General features: G+C 38.7%; 1 protein-coding gene across 2 annotated transcripts in view; it reads right to left on the bottom strand.

Annotated features, from left to right (window-relative positions):
* The window catches only part of pcdh9 (protocadherin 9), a 512,656-nt gene that overhangs the window by 496,042 nt on the left and 1,126 nt on the right, over positions 1-15,488 (bottom strand). For both annotated transcript variants that reach the window (XM_009302118.5, XM_009302119.5), the window contains exon 2: positions 12,279-15,434. In XM_009302118.5, coding sequence (XP_009300393.1) covers positions 12,279-15,314 — 3,036 coding nt within the window. In that variant the 5' untranslated portion in view covers positions 15,315-15,434. The remainder of the gene's footprint in view (positions 1-12,278; positions 15,435-15,488) is intronic.

Genomic DNA, 15,488 nt, shown 5'->3' with positions numbered 1-15,488 from the left:
TCACTAATTGAGGCTTTACTGAATCAGACTTCATTGTTTTCTCTCTATGTTTTTGTATCACTAAAAAGAACTGATGCATTATGATGTTCGTTTGGGAATCAAACTCTGCTGTTTGCAGTGTTTTTGAATTACTAAAATTAAATGATTCTTTGGAATCATTTGTTTCAGAATCAGACTACACTGTTTTTACGCTGTACTTCTGAATCATTAAACAAATTGACTCACTAATATAATGATTTCAGAATCAGACTTCAGTGTTGATGCTGTATAATTTTGAATCACTTTCGTTTTATAATTTGAATAATTAGATTTGAGAATTAAGATGTGAAGGGATGTGAACACTGATTACATTATATGTTTGTTTATTCACTAAAAGAACCAATTTATTAGAATCATTCAAGAAGACTTTATTTGTTAACACTGCAAACTATTGTTCAGGTGGTGTTTCTTAATTGCTAAAATCACTCACTTAAAATCAATGATTTGATATGCAGACTATACTGTTTATGCTGTGTTTCCGAGTCACTAAATAGAAAAAAAAAACTCATTAGAATCACTTGTTACAACATGATAAACATCATAGTTTTTGCTATAAGATTTTTGAATCAGTAAAAAGAACTGATGCTTTAGAGTTATTTGTTTGTGAACCAAACTTGTATGCTTTTGAATTACTAAAAAACGACTGATTCTTTAGAATAGTTTTTTGAATGAATCATTAAAAAATTTGAGTCACTTATACGGTATAACTGATTTAAGAATCAGACTTCACTGTTTTTATGCTGTATTTCTGAATTATTAAACAAATCGACTCTCTAATATATTTGATTTAATAATCAGACTTCACTGTTGATTCTGTACGTTTTTTAATTTCTTGATTCATGTTATAGTTAGAATAATTAGATTTCAGAGTCAAGATGTAAAGTGATAAGAAATCACATAAGAATCATTCAAGAACTAAGCTTGTTAACACCAATGTCCGTCGATTCTGTTTCTAAATGACTAAACTGACTCACTTTAAACATTTATTTAATATTCAGACTTTATTGTTTATGCTGTGTTTCTAAGTCACTAAATTATAACAAACTCATTAGAATCACTTGTTACAAAATGATAAGGCTTCACTGAATCAGACCTCATTGTTTTTGCTATATATTTTTGAATCAATAAAAAGAACTGATGCTTTATGAGTTATTTGATTGGGAATCAGACTTCACTGTATGTTTTTGAATGACTAAAATCGATCGATTCTTTAGAATTGTTTTTAATAAATCATTAAAAGAATCGAATCACTTGTTTAATTGATTTAAGAATCAGACCTCACTGTTTTTGACGCTGTGTTTCTGATTTATTAAACAAATTGACTAATATCACTTATAATACCACTAATATTTTATATTAAAGATCAGACTTCTTTGTTTTTGCAATATGTTGTTTTTGAATCCCTAATCAGAACTGATGCATTATAATTATTTATCTGGGAATCAGATTTCACTGTTTACAATATGTTTTGAATCACTAGAAAGGAAAGATTCTTTATGCTGTGTTTCTAAATCATCAATGAACTGACTCACTAATATAATTGATTTAAGAATCAGACTTTACTGTTGATGCTGTATGATTTTGAATCTCTTGATTCACATTTTATTTAGAATAATTCGATTTGAGAATCAAGATATGAAGTGATGTGAACACTGATTACATTGTACGTTTGTTTACTCACTAAAAGAATCAACTCATTAGAATCATTTGAGAACTAGGCTTCATTTCTTAACACTGCAAACTGTCAGACTATTGTTTACGCTGTGTATCTGAACCACTAAAGTGACTCACAAAAAAAATCCATTATTTGATAATCAGACATTACTGTTTATGCTTTGTTTACAAGTCACTAAATAATAACAAACTCATTAGAATCACTTGTTACAAAATGATAAGGCTTTACTAAAGCAGACTCCTTTGATTTTTCTCTGTTTTTAAATCACTAAAAAGAACTGATGCTTTAGAGTTAATTGTTTGGGAATCAGACTAAATTGTATGTTTTTGAATGACTGAAACAAACGATACTTTAGAATTGTTTTTCAATGAATCATTAGAAGAATTGACTCACTAATATAATTGATTTAAAAATCAGACTTCACTGTTTCTTACGCTGTGTTTCTGAATCATTAAACGAATTGACCCACTAATATTATATATTAAAGAATTAGACATTGTTTTTGCTGTATGTTTTTGAATCATTAAACAGAACTGATTCTATATGCTGCATTTCTGAATCATTGAATGAATTGACTCACTTATATAACTGATTAAAAAATCAGACTTTACTGTCGATGCTGTATGTTTTTGAATCTCTTGATTCATTTTATAATTAGAAAAATTAGATTTGAGAATCAACATGTGAAGTGATGTGAACACTGATTCCAATGTATGTTTGTTTACTCACTTAAAGTACCAACTCATTAGAATCCTGAGAATCAAATTATTGTATAACAACCAAAACGTCTGTATATTTTTGATCTGCAGAAAGAACTGCTTCATTAAGGTCATTATTTCAGCTCTGACTGTCTTTCACCAATAGCAGTCTTACAACATCACTGAATAAAACTCAGTATTAAGTGTGCTGTTTAGGAGTCGAGCACCTGAAAAAAAAAATGTTAACAGAATTAACACATTTGAATCATTTATAATGAAACTAACTTTGTATTAAAACCAGTTGTTGGTTACTGAACTTACTTTTAGCCCATATTCATGTCAAATCCATGCATTCATTGAGTACAATTTGCACAGACACACCAAAAGACCCTAAAATCATGCACTGAAATGTATTCATTTTACAATTAGCAGCATATGCCCAAAAATATGGAACATTATTAAAACAGCATGCTTTGAGTGTACAAAAACTTGTTGTTTTGGTTTCTAAATCGTTCTTGCTCTTGGCAGCCAATAATTCACCACACAAAACCCATTGTGGTACATGTGGGTGAAAAATGATTTATTCATCATGCAAATGAACTCATATTTAATATGTTAGTGTTCCTCATATATTTGTTTTCTTCTGTACACAAGAGTTATCTTAAACTATAATAAAGTATCACCATTTTAAAATATTGTAAATGCAAACATGGGAATGTTTGTCCAATAAAATTCAGTAATCTACAAGAGTTTACTCAATAATATCACCTGCAAGCAACTACTGTAGCAGGGAAAAAGCAAACCATAGTTCAAGAAACTTTCTATTCAGAAAGAAATATGTCATTTTAGACAACTAGGTTCATTCATTCAGCTAGCGCTCTTCAAAATAAAGGTCTGCAGTGTATAAAAACAGTGCTAACGGCCAAGGTCATAGGGTCAGTTCCCAGGGAATGCATGAGCAAGTGTGTAGCTTGAATGTAAAAGTGTCCGTGGAAGGTCTGCGAATCAAAATGCAAGCCCATGCTCTTTTCATTTTAGTCTATTTATACAATCCGACATGAACTTTTTAAACATTTTTAAAAATCCTTGAAATTTCAAAACCCGACAAAGAACGTCAGGGTATCATCTGTCCTTTTCATGTCACACAGAAAGACGTTTGAACAGTTGACATTCCTACTATTTTAAAGCTCCAGGCAACGTATTTGTAAAATGGTCTTTTCTAAGCTCGTCTTTCAAAGCGATAACCACTTCAGATGCTTATGTCCTTCAATTTGCAGTTCAGAATAATAATGGAACTTGTTAAGCTGAAATGCACTCACTGATCTGTAATTATGCTCATATATTACTGGTGTGTAGTGACAGCTTGCTACCAAATCCCTTTTATCAGATCTACAGTCAGTTGTGTTTATTTAAATCTATTTTACAACTTTCGATCGGTGACAACAAAGCTTGTGTTTAGTTTTGCGCTAGTAAATATGCATACTTGCTTCTTTATCTTGCTGCTTCTTCACTTTAAACTACGTCCGAAAAAGTTTGAAGCAAGTTAAGGTTACCTTTAATGAAGGTGCAGTGATTTTAACAGCAGGACGTCGCACACTATATAAATTGAAGACCGACCTTAGATCTGCATGATGAAAGTGTTACACTGAGTGTAGTAAAACCTGATTAACGCTACAAGTGCGAGTGTTTCACAATGTCAAAAGCAGTGGGCTAAAAAAAAAAAAGCCAGAAAGAAAATCACTTTTCAACATTTATTATGAAATTAAAAAGATAAAGTATCACTGTTCAAACAAATGCTCAGCAGGAAACAAAATAATAATAATAATAATAGTAGTAGTCATCAAGGATTACTTGAGCTGCATACAGATTTGCAGTGGGGAAGTACATTGGTAACAAGCAAAAGAAAAATATGCAGAAACAAAACCATAACAGTCCATTATAGAATAACACAGCACATTAAGCAAGATTACCAGGAGGTCAATTTACATAAAACATCTTTTATGTACATTATAAATTACGGTGGGTGCAGTGGAGGGGTGGAGAACAGGAGAAGTTCACTACAGATTATGGTAATCAAAGCTATTAATCTGAGGAGGGAGGTGCTGTGATCTGACAGGACGACTCCTTCAACCTTTGGAAAGGCCACACAGGACTCATTGTGTCATAATGATGTCATCACGTCAGAGAAACAGCACCTAGAAATGGGCACAGTATCCTCTTAAAAATAAAGGTTCTTCGAGAGTTCCTCTTTCATTGCATATTCCCTTTACGGGTTTCTTGAGTAGTTTGTATTGCTCTTTGGAATAAAGAATGCACCGGTTCTACAAATCTGAGTATGTTCCAGCATCCTTCAAATGTTTTTTTTCCTTTCCTAATTTTTTTTTTTATGTGTGTGTGTGTGTGTGTCTTATAAGAGGAACCTTTATTGTTAAGAGTGTACAGTGGTGCTCATGTGGCGTTTGTGTCTTCTGTCCCAAAAATGCTGAGATGAATTGGTGCACATTAGATGAACCCCTACTGTCCCTCAAGTGAGCATTTAAAACAGTGTGAAAAAAAACATGTGGACAAAAATGAAAAAGTGTCCAGAACATTACACAAAACGAGTCAAGAAACATTTTCTTCCACCTTATCTACTTTAGCCATTTTATATTGCGTAGGTCACCCAATTCCATCGATCTAGAGTCCAATTTACAGCATGTAGGAACCATAGGATAAATTAACAGAGAGACTTTTGATGTTATCATGATATGGATTATGTTCATTGTGTTGTTTCAAATCATGCAATGCCAATAGTCGAGCAAAGTTAATATGTGTATGAGAATGAAAGGATCAAAATATGAAAAATCAGCAGTGAAAGATGCAGAGTTCTTGTCTAGCCTCTTGCGGATCATAGAGTGGATCCGGAAGACATCTTTTTTTTTTTTTTAATCAGTTTGCTTTATGAAATGAAATTATGATGAATGGTGCTTAATTTTGAGTGTGACTTCAGCAAATGAGCTGCCAGAAGAAACAACACAAGAAAAAACATTGGAACATTAATTTTTTTCCCCCAATTTTCTCCATTTCTGACGTCAAATATGACATTCTAAAACACCCAAATGAATATTATTGGTATTTACAAGGCTCTGAATCATATCTGGACACTTAAACCCTGTTTAAATGTCTTAATGTCAAATCAAATAGCATTATTTTAAACTTGTTTTTCAAACAAAATGCTTTAGCTAGATTTCTAGTAAAAAAAAACAATGTTTTATATAATTGCAGGTGCAATTTAACCTTAATATTTAGTGAAATTAAAGTGTTGATTAAATGTCCAAATATTTTTTTGAGGCCATGAAGGTTAATTTAGTCAGAGGTATAATAACTGTGTGATGGTCGTGAAAATGATACAAAGAATTAATGTCTGAGAATCTTCGAAATCCTGGTAATTTGCCAATGGTCTGTGCTAGTTTTGGGTAATAAATCAATCCAAACTCCCCCTCATTTGTTGTTAGCATAACAGAGAACGTGAAAATCTTAGTATATTGTCCATGTGAGGGATGTCTTGCTTGAAGTTCTATCATCGACATCTTCTGAACCTCTGTGTGAATGTACAAAAGTCTCGAGCTTGCTAAAAAGTTCTTCCAGCACCCAAGTGGGGTGCCTTCAAACTTACGGTTTGTTCTCTATATTTAGGAGTTTCACACAAGCTTTGCAACCCGAGGCAACGTTCCATTCTCACACAGCCTGTCTTCCATCAGTACCCTATCAAAAGCAGCTTGACAGTTCGGCCCCAACATGGGCTATAACTGCAAAGTACTTTAGACCGAGTGAGTTCAACTTGAACATCAGCAGTTGAGCCTCACTGGGACAGGTTTTCACCTTGGCGTCGAGTCCAGAACGTGCGCAATCAACGGTCTGTTTGAAAGATAACCCTGCTTGTGGCCATGGGGATTTAAATAACTGCATTGGAGGTAGACACGGACAGCCGTGCAAAATTTCAGAATGGTAAGCCACTGCCTGAAAACTTTGGACTGAAACAGCGAGACTGACCCTTGAATTGAGAGAGGCTTGTGTACAAAATGGATTAGGAATCTTTCCAAAGACAAGAATCTTTGGTTTCCGATGTGTGCATTTGGGAGAAACCTGATCTTGGGGTTCTTGTTGAAATACTTTTTGTGATGTTGTGTAAAACTGGTGCACTGAATGTGAAAAACCTGCATTACATTACATCCCTCATTCACCCAAAACAAGTCTCGAAATAAAGAGTTGACTCCAAAATAAACATTCTGTCATTTCTTTACTAGGCTTTAGCCCATGAGAGTCAGTAGAGTATACTGACTTCCACTGCGAGGACTACAAACACTGTAACCTTCTTTAAAATAGGAGGCGTACAGGTTTGGATCCACAGGAGTGTAAGTAAATGATGACAGAATGTTCATTTAATAACATAACATAGCAGTCCAACACTATTTACATAATATTTAATCCAGTTACCCCAGTAAACCAGTCAAAGAGGAGCCCAACAACGCGCAATAATGAATTGCTGAGGCTCTTAATGCAAGACAATGAGAGGCAGCGAGCAGCCGCAAGTGTTGTACCCCAGCTAAATCTCTTTCTCTGGCCCAACGGAGCCCCTCCATCAGCTCAACGTGCCAGATATCGCAACAGACATCCCCCTCAGGTGCAATAATGTCACAGTCCATTAATCTTCTCAAACTTCGGGCCCTGATCCTGGGAGCCCCGTCCATGCTAATCCCTTATTAATGTGGCAAATGAACCTGTGGAGAAAGAACTACTCCCTCCCGGCCCTTCACCATCACAATGCGGAGTCTATTACAGCCTTCCCCCAGTACCGTCTCCAGTCTCTGCTGTTTGCATTAGGATGTCCATTCATTGAAGCATAAAGCCACTCGAGAGAGATTTGAACACACACACACACACACACGCATCTCTTCATTCCACATATTATTCGCTCCGTGCCCTCGCTAGTAACCTTTGTCTAGCACACATATGGCGGAGCGTGAGCCTGATGCATACGTAATCTCTTAAGATTCAATGTTGCAATTCAAGTCAGCAACCAGACACTTTTGTTCCATTCTGGCTTTGTTTTAGACTCCCAGGAAGGCCGATGCGTACAGATTCCTTCTATTATGTGACAGTGGGAAAGACCTGACTGCGCTCTGCCTTGCCAGATTAGAGGAAAGCTTGGTAACAGAGGAAACAAACCATCACGTGGTCCTTAAAAACAGTCCCACAAAAATCTCTCGGGTCTGATTGCTTCCTAATCCAAACAGAGTAACTACATCACCTTGGAATAATTGGCAGGGCTTATTGGTAGCGCTCAATGGTAGAGCTCAAATACATTTGAATGAGGCTTTGTAAGAATCTGTATTTCTGGACAAAGACCCGATAGGAATCTGACAGACATCTTGTAAGTGTAAAAATGCGTCTACACACCTTGTGTGTATATGCTACATAAAATCCTCTTATAAATGCTTGTATAGCTTTGGTTTGCTTTGAGCAGTTACTTCCCAGTTACAATCTTTCCAACTGAGTTTATTAATCAGGCTTGTTGAGGAGTTTTCCCGCAGAGCAGAGTCTTGCACACTATGCATGCACGCTTAATCAATAACCTAAATGTTTCATGCACTTCGTAATAGACTTTTTAATGCGCTTCCATCCTGAGAAGCTATTGAACCGTGAAGCGCGCGCGTGTGTTTGCCCCATGCAATAAAAAACTACAAATGAGAAATAAATGGCCTACTTGGATTATTTTGCAATAAATGCTGCTCATCAACGAGTTCTTTGGAAGGTGAGCAATTTGTATCTGTTATATGATCGAATTTCAGTGCAGAAAGTGTACAGATAAATGGGCAAGGGATGATGTGCATTGATTCTGGGATGCATAGTGGAAATTTTCTTACAATACTGGTTATTACCTGCCGTGGCATAAAAGCATTTGAGAAGTTGAAAGAACATGTTAGTGCACATATAAATCATTTTTGCTTATGAATATTAATCACTTGGTTCTTACAGGTTTAACAGAGGTCCTACCAAGGTCAAACTGTAAGTTTGATTCCAAGGGAATCTGGGAACTGACAAAATGTATGCTTTGAATTCAATGTAAGTCGACTGAATGAATACCCAATGGTCTAATCTGAGCAGCTGATGCTTCTACTTAGTCTTGAAGAGATCTTAAAGTGAGTTCACATCTTAGGGTGCTTTCACACTTGGTTCAATTGCCTGGACTATACCCAAGTTCGATTGTCCATCCTTGCCACCTTCTCGGCTGGTTTGTATTCACAATGTCTTTTTTCTTCTGAACCCCGGTACACTTGCATCATTGAGCTGCTGTTTCGTGTATGGCTGTTGCTATGGGACTATTCTATGGGACTGTTGCTATTCTGCTTTTACTGAATCTTTTGGTTTTGGGCATACAGAAAGCGAGTCGCTTGCTGTATGTCGCAAAAAAAAAAAATATAAATGTTGAGAACATAACGCGATGTCAGCAGAATCTGTTTTTGAAGGAGTCAAGCTGACATTATCACCGTTCTTGCCCTGGCTCGGTGCCACTTGTCACTTCTGTTATTTGGTTCGATTGCAATCATATCAGAAGTAAACCTGACCAGAGTTTTGGTGAACCGTACCCCAGACCATCTCTTTCAGGCGGACTCGGGTACAGTTCGTGGGTGCACACCCGAGTTCAGAAGATACATTTACACTAGATAAATGTACCATACTCTGATGTCAAACGAAGCCGGGTGCAGACCAAAAGTGCTAGTGTGAAAGCACCCTAAATGAATGTTATTTATTCACGCTCATGTCAATCCAAACCTGCATGACTTTCTTTGAAACGAACAAGATGACATTTGACAGAATGCCGGGGTGAAAAAAGATCACCCTGTTGTTTTTAATTGCCTGGATAAAACACTTCTTCTGTTCCACAGAAAGCAAAATGTATAATTTTAGAATGACATGATGACATAATTTTAATATCAGAGCAAACTATCCCTGTAGCTTTACAAGATCTACAATTGTTTTTTTTGTTTTTTTTTTGTGCACTGCAGCCAAGCAAAACGAAAATGGTAACATTTGCTGCACCTCTCACTATCAGGCAAGTTTGCATGTGCTCATTGTTGTTTGCACTGCTTCCGTTCAGTCGGTGAACAGAAAGGCCAAGTGTTAATTGCCCTATGGCTGTCAGCAGAGGTTTTGGGTACCATAATAAGCTCGCCACTGATGTGCCTCTAGCTGTGCTAACTAGCTCTGCATGGAGGCTGCCCCAGTATCTATGAGCTTTGGAGAGGAAATGCAGTCAATGGCCTTTAAAAGATCGAGTCAGAGACACAAAGGGCAACCCCTGTTCAAACACAGACCTCTCTGGACTGAGCGGACAGTGTATTTCACAGTGTGGTACAACCCATCTACAGCGTTGACAGGCATCTGTCTTTGCGCTTACAGTGGCGGCTATTGTTTTGGGTCACTGAGTCATTCGTAAAGGGATGTACAGCACGACAGCATGGTTCCCAGTAGGACAGTAGCTGCAGAGGCCACTCTCTTGGCCTGGATTGCAGTTCATTATGTAATCTGTCGTTCTACATTGGTGTACTCCTTACTTGCTTCCTACACTGCAAATCTGAGAGAGGGAGAAGAAAAGCAAATGCAAGGAATATCCAAAGTCTCACTGTAATGATTCAGCAGAATCGTTTGATTCTCTTATTTGGAAGGGAAACAGGACTGCACTGAAACCTATAGGCAAGTCACATCTTGTGTGGCCTGTTCTGAGGCATGTTCGTGTTCTGGACTGCCCACACAAAAGCAAGCCAATCCAGACTGCCTCATCTTACAGACTGGAAAACAATATTAGACAAGCTTTTGTTTGTACAGCTTTCACGCTTTAGGAAATAATAAATGATCCTCCGCACACTTACTCTGGAATATCCGAATCTGCATGTGTTTACTTAGCCACATTTTGTGGACAAAATTATCCCCTAAAGTGAGCTAAATCTGACATCTTGGGATGGATTTCTAGGGGTTTCCTCAATAGGAAAAGCAATTTACTCAAAAAAAAGCAATGTTTTATTTTGTTTAAATGCAGTTGTTTCTCTTATAGCTACAGTTTGGGACAGACTTTGTCTGCAGTAATAATATTCACCCTTAACATATTGTATAAAACAGTACGAATTCATGGTTGCCCCTCATTTACAGATAATAACTACATTAAATAATTTTAAAAACACAAAATTGTCTCTGGAGAAGTGTTGATTCTGCCCTCGATTTGGGTAAACATCCATAAATAAGCTAAAAATAAAATAGAACACATGAATATTTTTTAGAATAAATAAATACATAAAAACAACTGGATTACCATGTAATTGACATTAAGATTTACATATACTTCATTTTAAAAACAAATGCTTGGCTTTAGGTGTATCGGGATATTTGGGATAGTCTGTAGTAATTAACATTTAAATTAGCATTATTTTATATATATAATACTAATGAAAAAGCAGAAGTCCTTATTTAGATAGCTAAGTAAACAAGTGTGTATGTGCTGGTTCTCCGAACGGTCAAACCTTATCTTATACATCTTTAACAGCCATTACCAATCTGTTGCGTATTCAATCCATCATTAGACATGAGCTGTTTACTAAGAGAGATGCTGCCACACACACACACACGCACACACACACACACACACACACACACACACACACACAGACAAAAGGGCAAGAGAAAGGCAATGAGACAGAGAGACACAAAAAGTGAGCGAGAGATAAAGAGTGAATAAGAGTGAGAGAGTGAGAGAGAGAGAGAGAGAGAGAGAGTAGGCTAACTGCCCCCCCCCCCACACCACCTTTCTCCCCATGCTTTACAGACACACTGCATGTTGGCTTGTATCCAGAAAATGCCATACAGAACAACAGTGCCACCTAAAGGTAATATTCCCCTCCCTCCCTCCCTCCTACCCACCCTCCCTGCTTCATCATCTGGGTTTCATACTATGAGATGCTGTGTGTGGCATCTCACTTTTGGGATTTTGAGTGCTTTATACAGCAGAAATGTTGTTGAGAAATACGCATAGAAACCCAGAGAGAATAGTGTTCAGGTCTGAGACAGCTTATTGATGTAGTGTGTGGATGCCATTGGATTTAATGGACCAGGAGATAATGTTTATTGTTGTGTGCGCACATTTTCTCTATTAGTGGATTAACTGCAGTCCTGGATTAATTAAGAAGCCGGAATCGCAGAGATTGCTAATTACCAAATGCAGAAAAATAAGAACAGGGTTCACACTCAGTGATTTTGAGTGGTTACTCGAACAAGTGATGATTTGTTTGATAATGCCTAGAGTCAAATTCATTTCCTCCACAAAGGAGTTCAGATGTCGAGATGAGAAAATGGTGATCGAAGTAGACAGGCGAGAAAAAAATGTTTCTTTCACAAACTCTCGGAGCATTGCATCTTTGAACCATGACAAAGCAGTGAAATTAAACTGAATCTAGCCTCTTAGGATTCATAAGAGAAGATGGGTTCTTCTAGAATCTCACCTTTTAAACCAACAGCTTATCGAGCACTTGTTTCAAGTAGAGGTTTATAAATAATAATAAAAAAGAAATAAAGAATAAAAACACAGATATGCATGTGGCAAGAAGATGACAGTAGCAAGTTGCCAGGATCAGCTAGTTTCATAAAACACATACAATATTTACGACTTTTTTGGTCATTATATGAGAACATCTAAGGGGGGCTTTTTGAATTCTATATTCTACATAGTGCATCACAGATGTACCACTCAGAGCAAGTTAGCTACCACAGGCACTTCAGTACTGAGCAGGGCAGTTATAAGCAGTACTTATAGACCAGTAAAAGTGTTCTTTTACCTGTCTGGTGTGCAAAGGTGCCCCCTTTGACTTGAAGCCTCCTTGTGAGCTGCATTCTGAGGCACTGAAGTGATCAGAGCTGGTGGAGGAACGTTTGGAAAGCGTATCACAGCCTCCAACAAAGGTATTGTCCAGTGGCAGCTCCTGAATGACGTGATGCTTTTTCACAGACACCGGAGTGTCAGCTTTGAGGTGGAAGGCTGACTGGGGTGAAGCGGACTTGTAGTGCCTGGCCAAGTCTGGGCTGCTGGGTTTGAAGGTGGTGGTAGGGGTGGCATTCCAATCAAAGCGTCCAATCCCAGGCTCTTCGAGCTCAGCTGGGAGACTGATGGTTCCGTTTATGGGTTCGTGGGCGGGGTCGTCGGGTTTGTTCTCCTCGATGGTGACAAAGTTTAAGAGGGAGCTCTTTGGTGACTTCCTCTTTTTGCGCTTCTTCTTCTTGTTTTGCTTGTTTTCCTGGTTGGGGGACATCCACTCGGCACCCTGTTTCTTTCTCTGAGCAGCTTTAAACTGTGAGGCATGTCGGCAGCGCACTAAAACCGTTATGAAGATGACCACGATCACGACCATAGCACCTGTCACGATGGCAATGATGGTTTTTAGGTTGTCAACATTTTGATAAGTCTCGCTGCTCTCGCCAATGTTCCTATCTAGCGGCGTTTCCATTGTCCGACGAATTAGATCATGTATATATGAGGAATTTCCAACTGTGTCATTTACAAACAGGAAAACAAGGACAAGGGTGTGCAGGGATTTAGGATAGCCAAGGTCACTGATGTTGACCACTAGCCTGTGGAGGCCAATGTCTGCGATTGTAGGTTTCTCCTCTAATGTGATGTTTCCTGTTACAGGGTCAATCCTGAAAAGACTTCTGACGTTGCCACTCACAATAGTGTATTTGAGTTCTGCATTCATACCTGTATCACCATCTACTGCAAACACCTCAGCCACAACAGACCCTGGAATCGCAGACAGTGGGACTAGTTTGAAAGAGGTATTGGATGGTGGGTAGATGACAATGGGGGTGTTATCATTGACATCGATGACATTTATTGTCACCTTGGCAGCTGACGAACATGGAGGGCTTCCATTGTCCACAGCTCTAACATCAAAGGTGTATGAGCTTTGCTGTTCTCTGTCAAAGGAAACATTGGACTTTATGACTCCAGAATCTGGGTCGAGGATGAAGTTCTCATTATCGTTAAGGATTGAGAGCCTCACCACTGCATTCTCACCAGCATCTGCATCTGTGACTGTGATTACGCCAACCGTACTATATTTAGGCAGATTCTCCGACACAAAGAATTGAAAGTGGTTGTGTGTAAATTTAGGACTGTTGTCATTCTCGTCAAGTATAGTCACTATTACTGCAGCTTGACTCTGCAGAGCCCTGGTGCCATTGTCTCTAGCGGTGACTGTGAAGAGGAACCGCTCTTGTTCCTCCCTATCAAACACCCTGGATGCTGTTAGCACTCCTGTTTTGCGGTCAAGATCAAAGAATGATGCGTTGGGTCCAAGCTGGTAGACAATCTCTGCATTTCGTCCGCTGTCCTCATCCGTGGCACTGATGGTTGTCAGGAACATGTCGCGCAGGTTGTTCTCCATGACCGCCAGCTCGATGACAGGCTGGGTGAAAATGGGCGGATTGTCGTTCTCATCCTCCAGCCGTACTCTGACCAGGGCGGTCTGGTTTAAACTAGGTTTTCCAGAGTCAGAAGCCACGATCTTGAAGATGTACTCCTTTGTTCCTTCATAATCAAGCAGTGCAGATGTTTCTAACAAATACTGGTTATCATAAACTGCTTTGAGATGAAAGGGAACATCTTTTTCAATAAAGCAAATCACCTTGCCGTTGACATCCGTGTCTTTGTCAGATACAGTAATGAGGGCGATTTTAGTATTAATTGGATCTTTTTCAGAAAGCATCACAGTACCGTTGGTTGGACTGATGATGTACCTTAGGTCAATGTTTGGAGCGTTGTCATTCACATCAGTCACATTAATAGTGATAGTGGCTCTTGCTGGACTCGAGCTTCCATCGCTGGCTAGTACTGTGAGTTTATGAATGGCAGTCTCCTCTCTATCAAGTGGCCTTTGAACTGTTATGAGCCCGGTGGTGGTGTTCAGAGCGAAAAGTCTCCGTGTCGCCGGAGACACCTGAGCACCGAACATGTATTTTATTTCTGCATTAGCCCCCACATCTGCATCGGTGGCTTGCAGCTGGACTACCGATGTGCCAACAGGGGAATTTTCTGGGATGTGAACCTCAATTTGGCTCTCTTTAAAGACAGGTCGGTTATCATTAACATCAGTGACGGTCACCTGTAGAATGGCAGTGCTGGATTTCTGTGGGTTCCCCCCATCCTCCACTTTGACTTTCATAACATACGTATCTTTCTGCTCTCTGTCTAAATTCTGCTGAACAATGAGCTGAGGCCACTTCTCACCCTCTGGGGTCTCTACAATATCCAAACCGAAGGCGCTCTGCCCATTCAGCAGCTCATATTTGTGTACGCTGTTAGGTCCGGTATCTGGATCAGTGGCAGAAGGAATAGCAAAGCGGCTGTTGATGAGCGTGTTTTCTGGAATTGAAATGTTGATCACAGGCGAGGGGAACATGGGGGCATTGTCATTGGTGTCTTTGACAATGATTTTAATTTTAATTAATCTGAAATAGTCATTGGGCAAAATGACCACCTCGATTTCAAAGGAGCACTCGCTGTCCTCAAAAGAGGGGCCAGGACAGAGTTTCTCTCTGTCTATTCGGTTGGAGGTGGTAAAGATTTCTCCAGTATTGCTCATCACTCTAAGTAGCGGGGTGTCACCTGCTTTTGAAACAAGTCGGTAAACCAGATTACTGGTAGCCCCGGTGGCAGAGTTCATATGAGAGATGTTCAAGTCCTTTGGTATGTTTCCAATAAGAACATTCTCCTGTAGCTCTTCTCGGATAGGGTAAATGAGCTCTTGGGCTATGGTTGGATCTAACCAGAAACAAGCAACTAATGTTGCCAACAAGAAAAAATCCCTTAAATCCATGACAGCAGTTCACGCGTGTTCCCGCTGCTTTAATTCAAACAGTTGTCTCCATATGGTGTTGTCAGAGCCAAGGTTTCACAGAGCCTTACATTTGTAGATAAAGTGCAGCCAAACACGACCCTACAACACACAATGTCATAATACATTACAATTAATTCCATAATAATGGACACT

This window comes from Danio rerio, chromosome 6 (assembly GCF_049306965.1).
Source record: "Danio rerio strain Tuebingen ecotype United States chromosome 6, GRCz12tu, whole genome shotgun sequence".
NCBI lineage: Eukaryota > Metazoa > Chordata > Actinopteri > Cypriniformes > Danionidae > Danio > Danio rerio.
The sequence above is the reverse complement of the archived record's forward strand: the minus strand, read 5'-3'. Positions and strand labels throughout refer to the sequence as shown.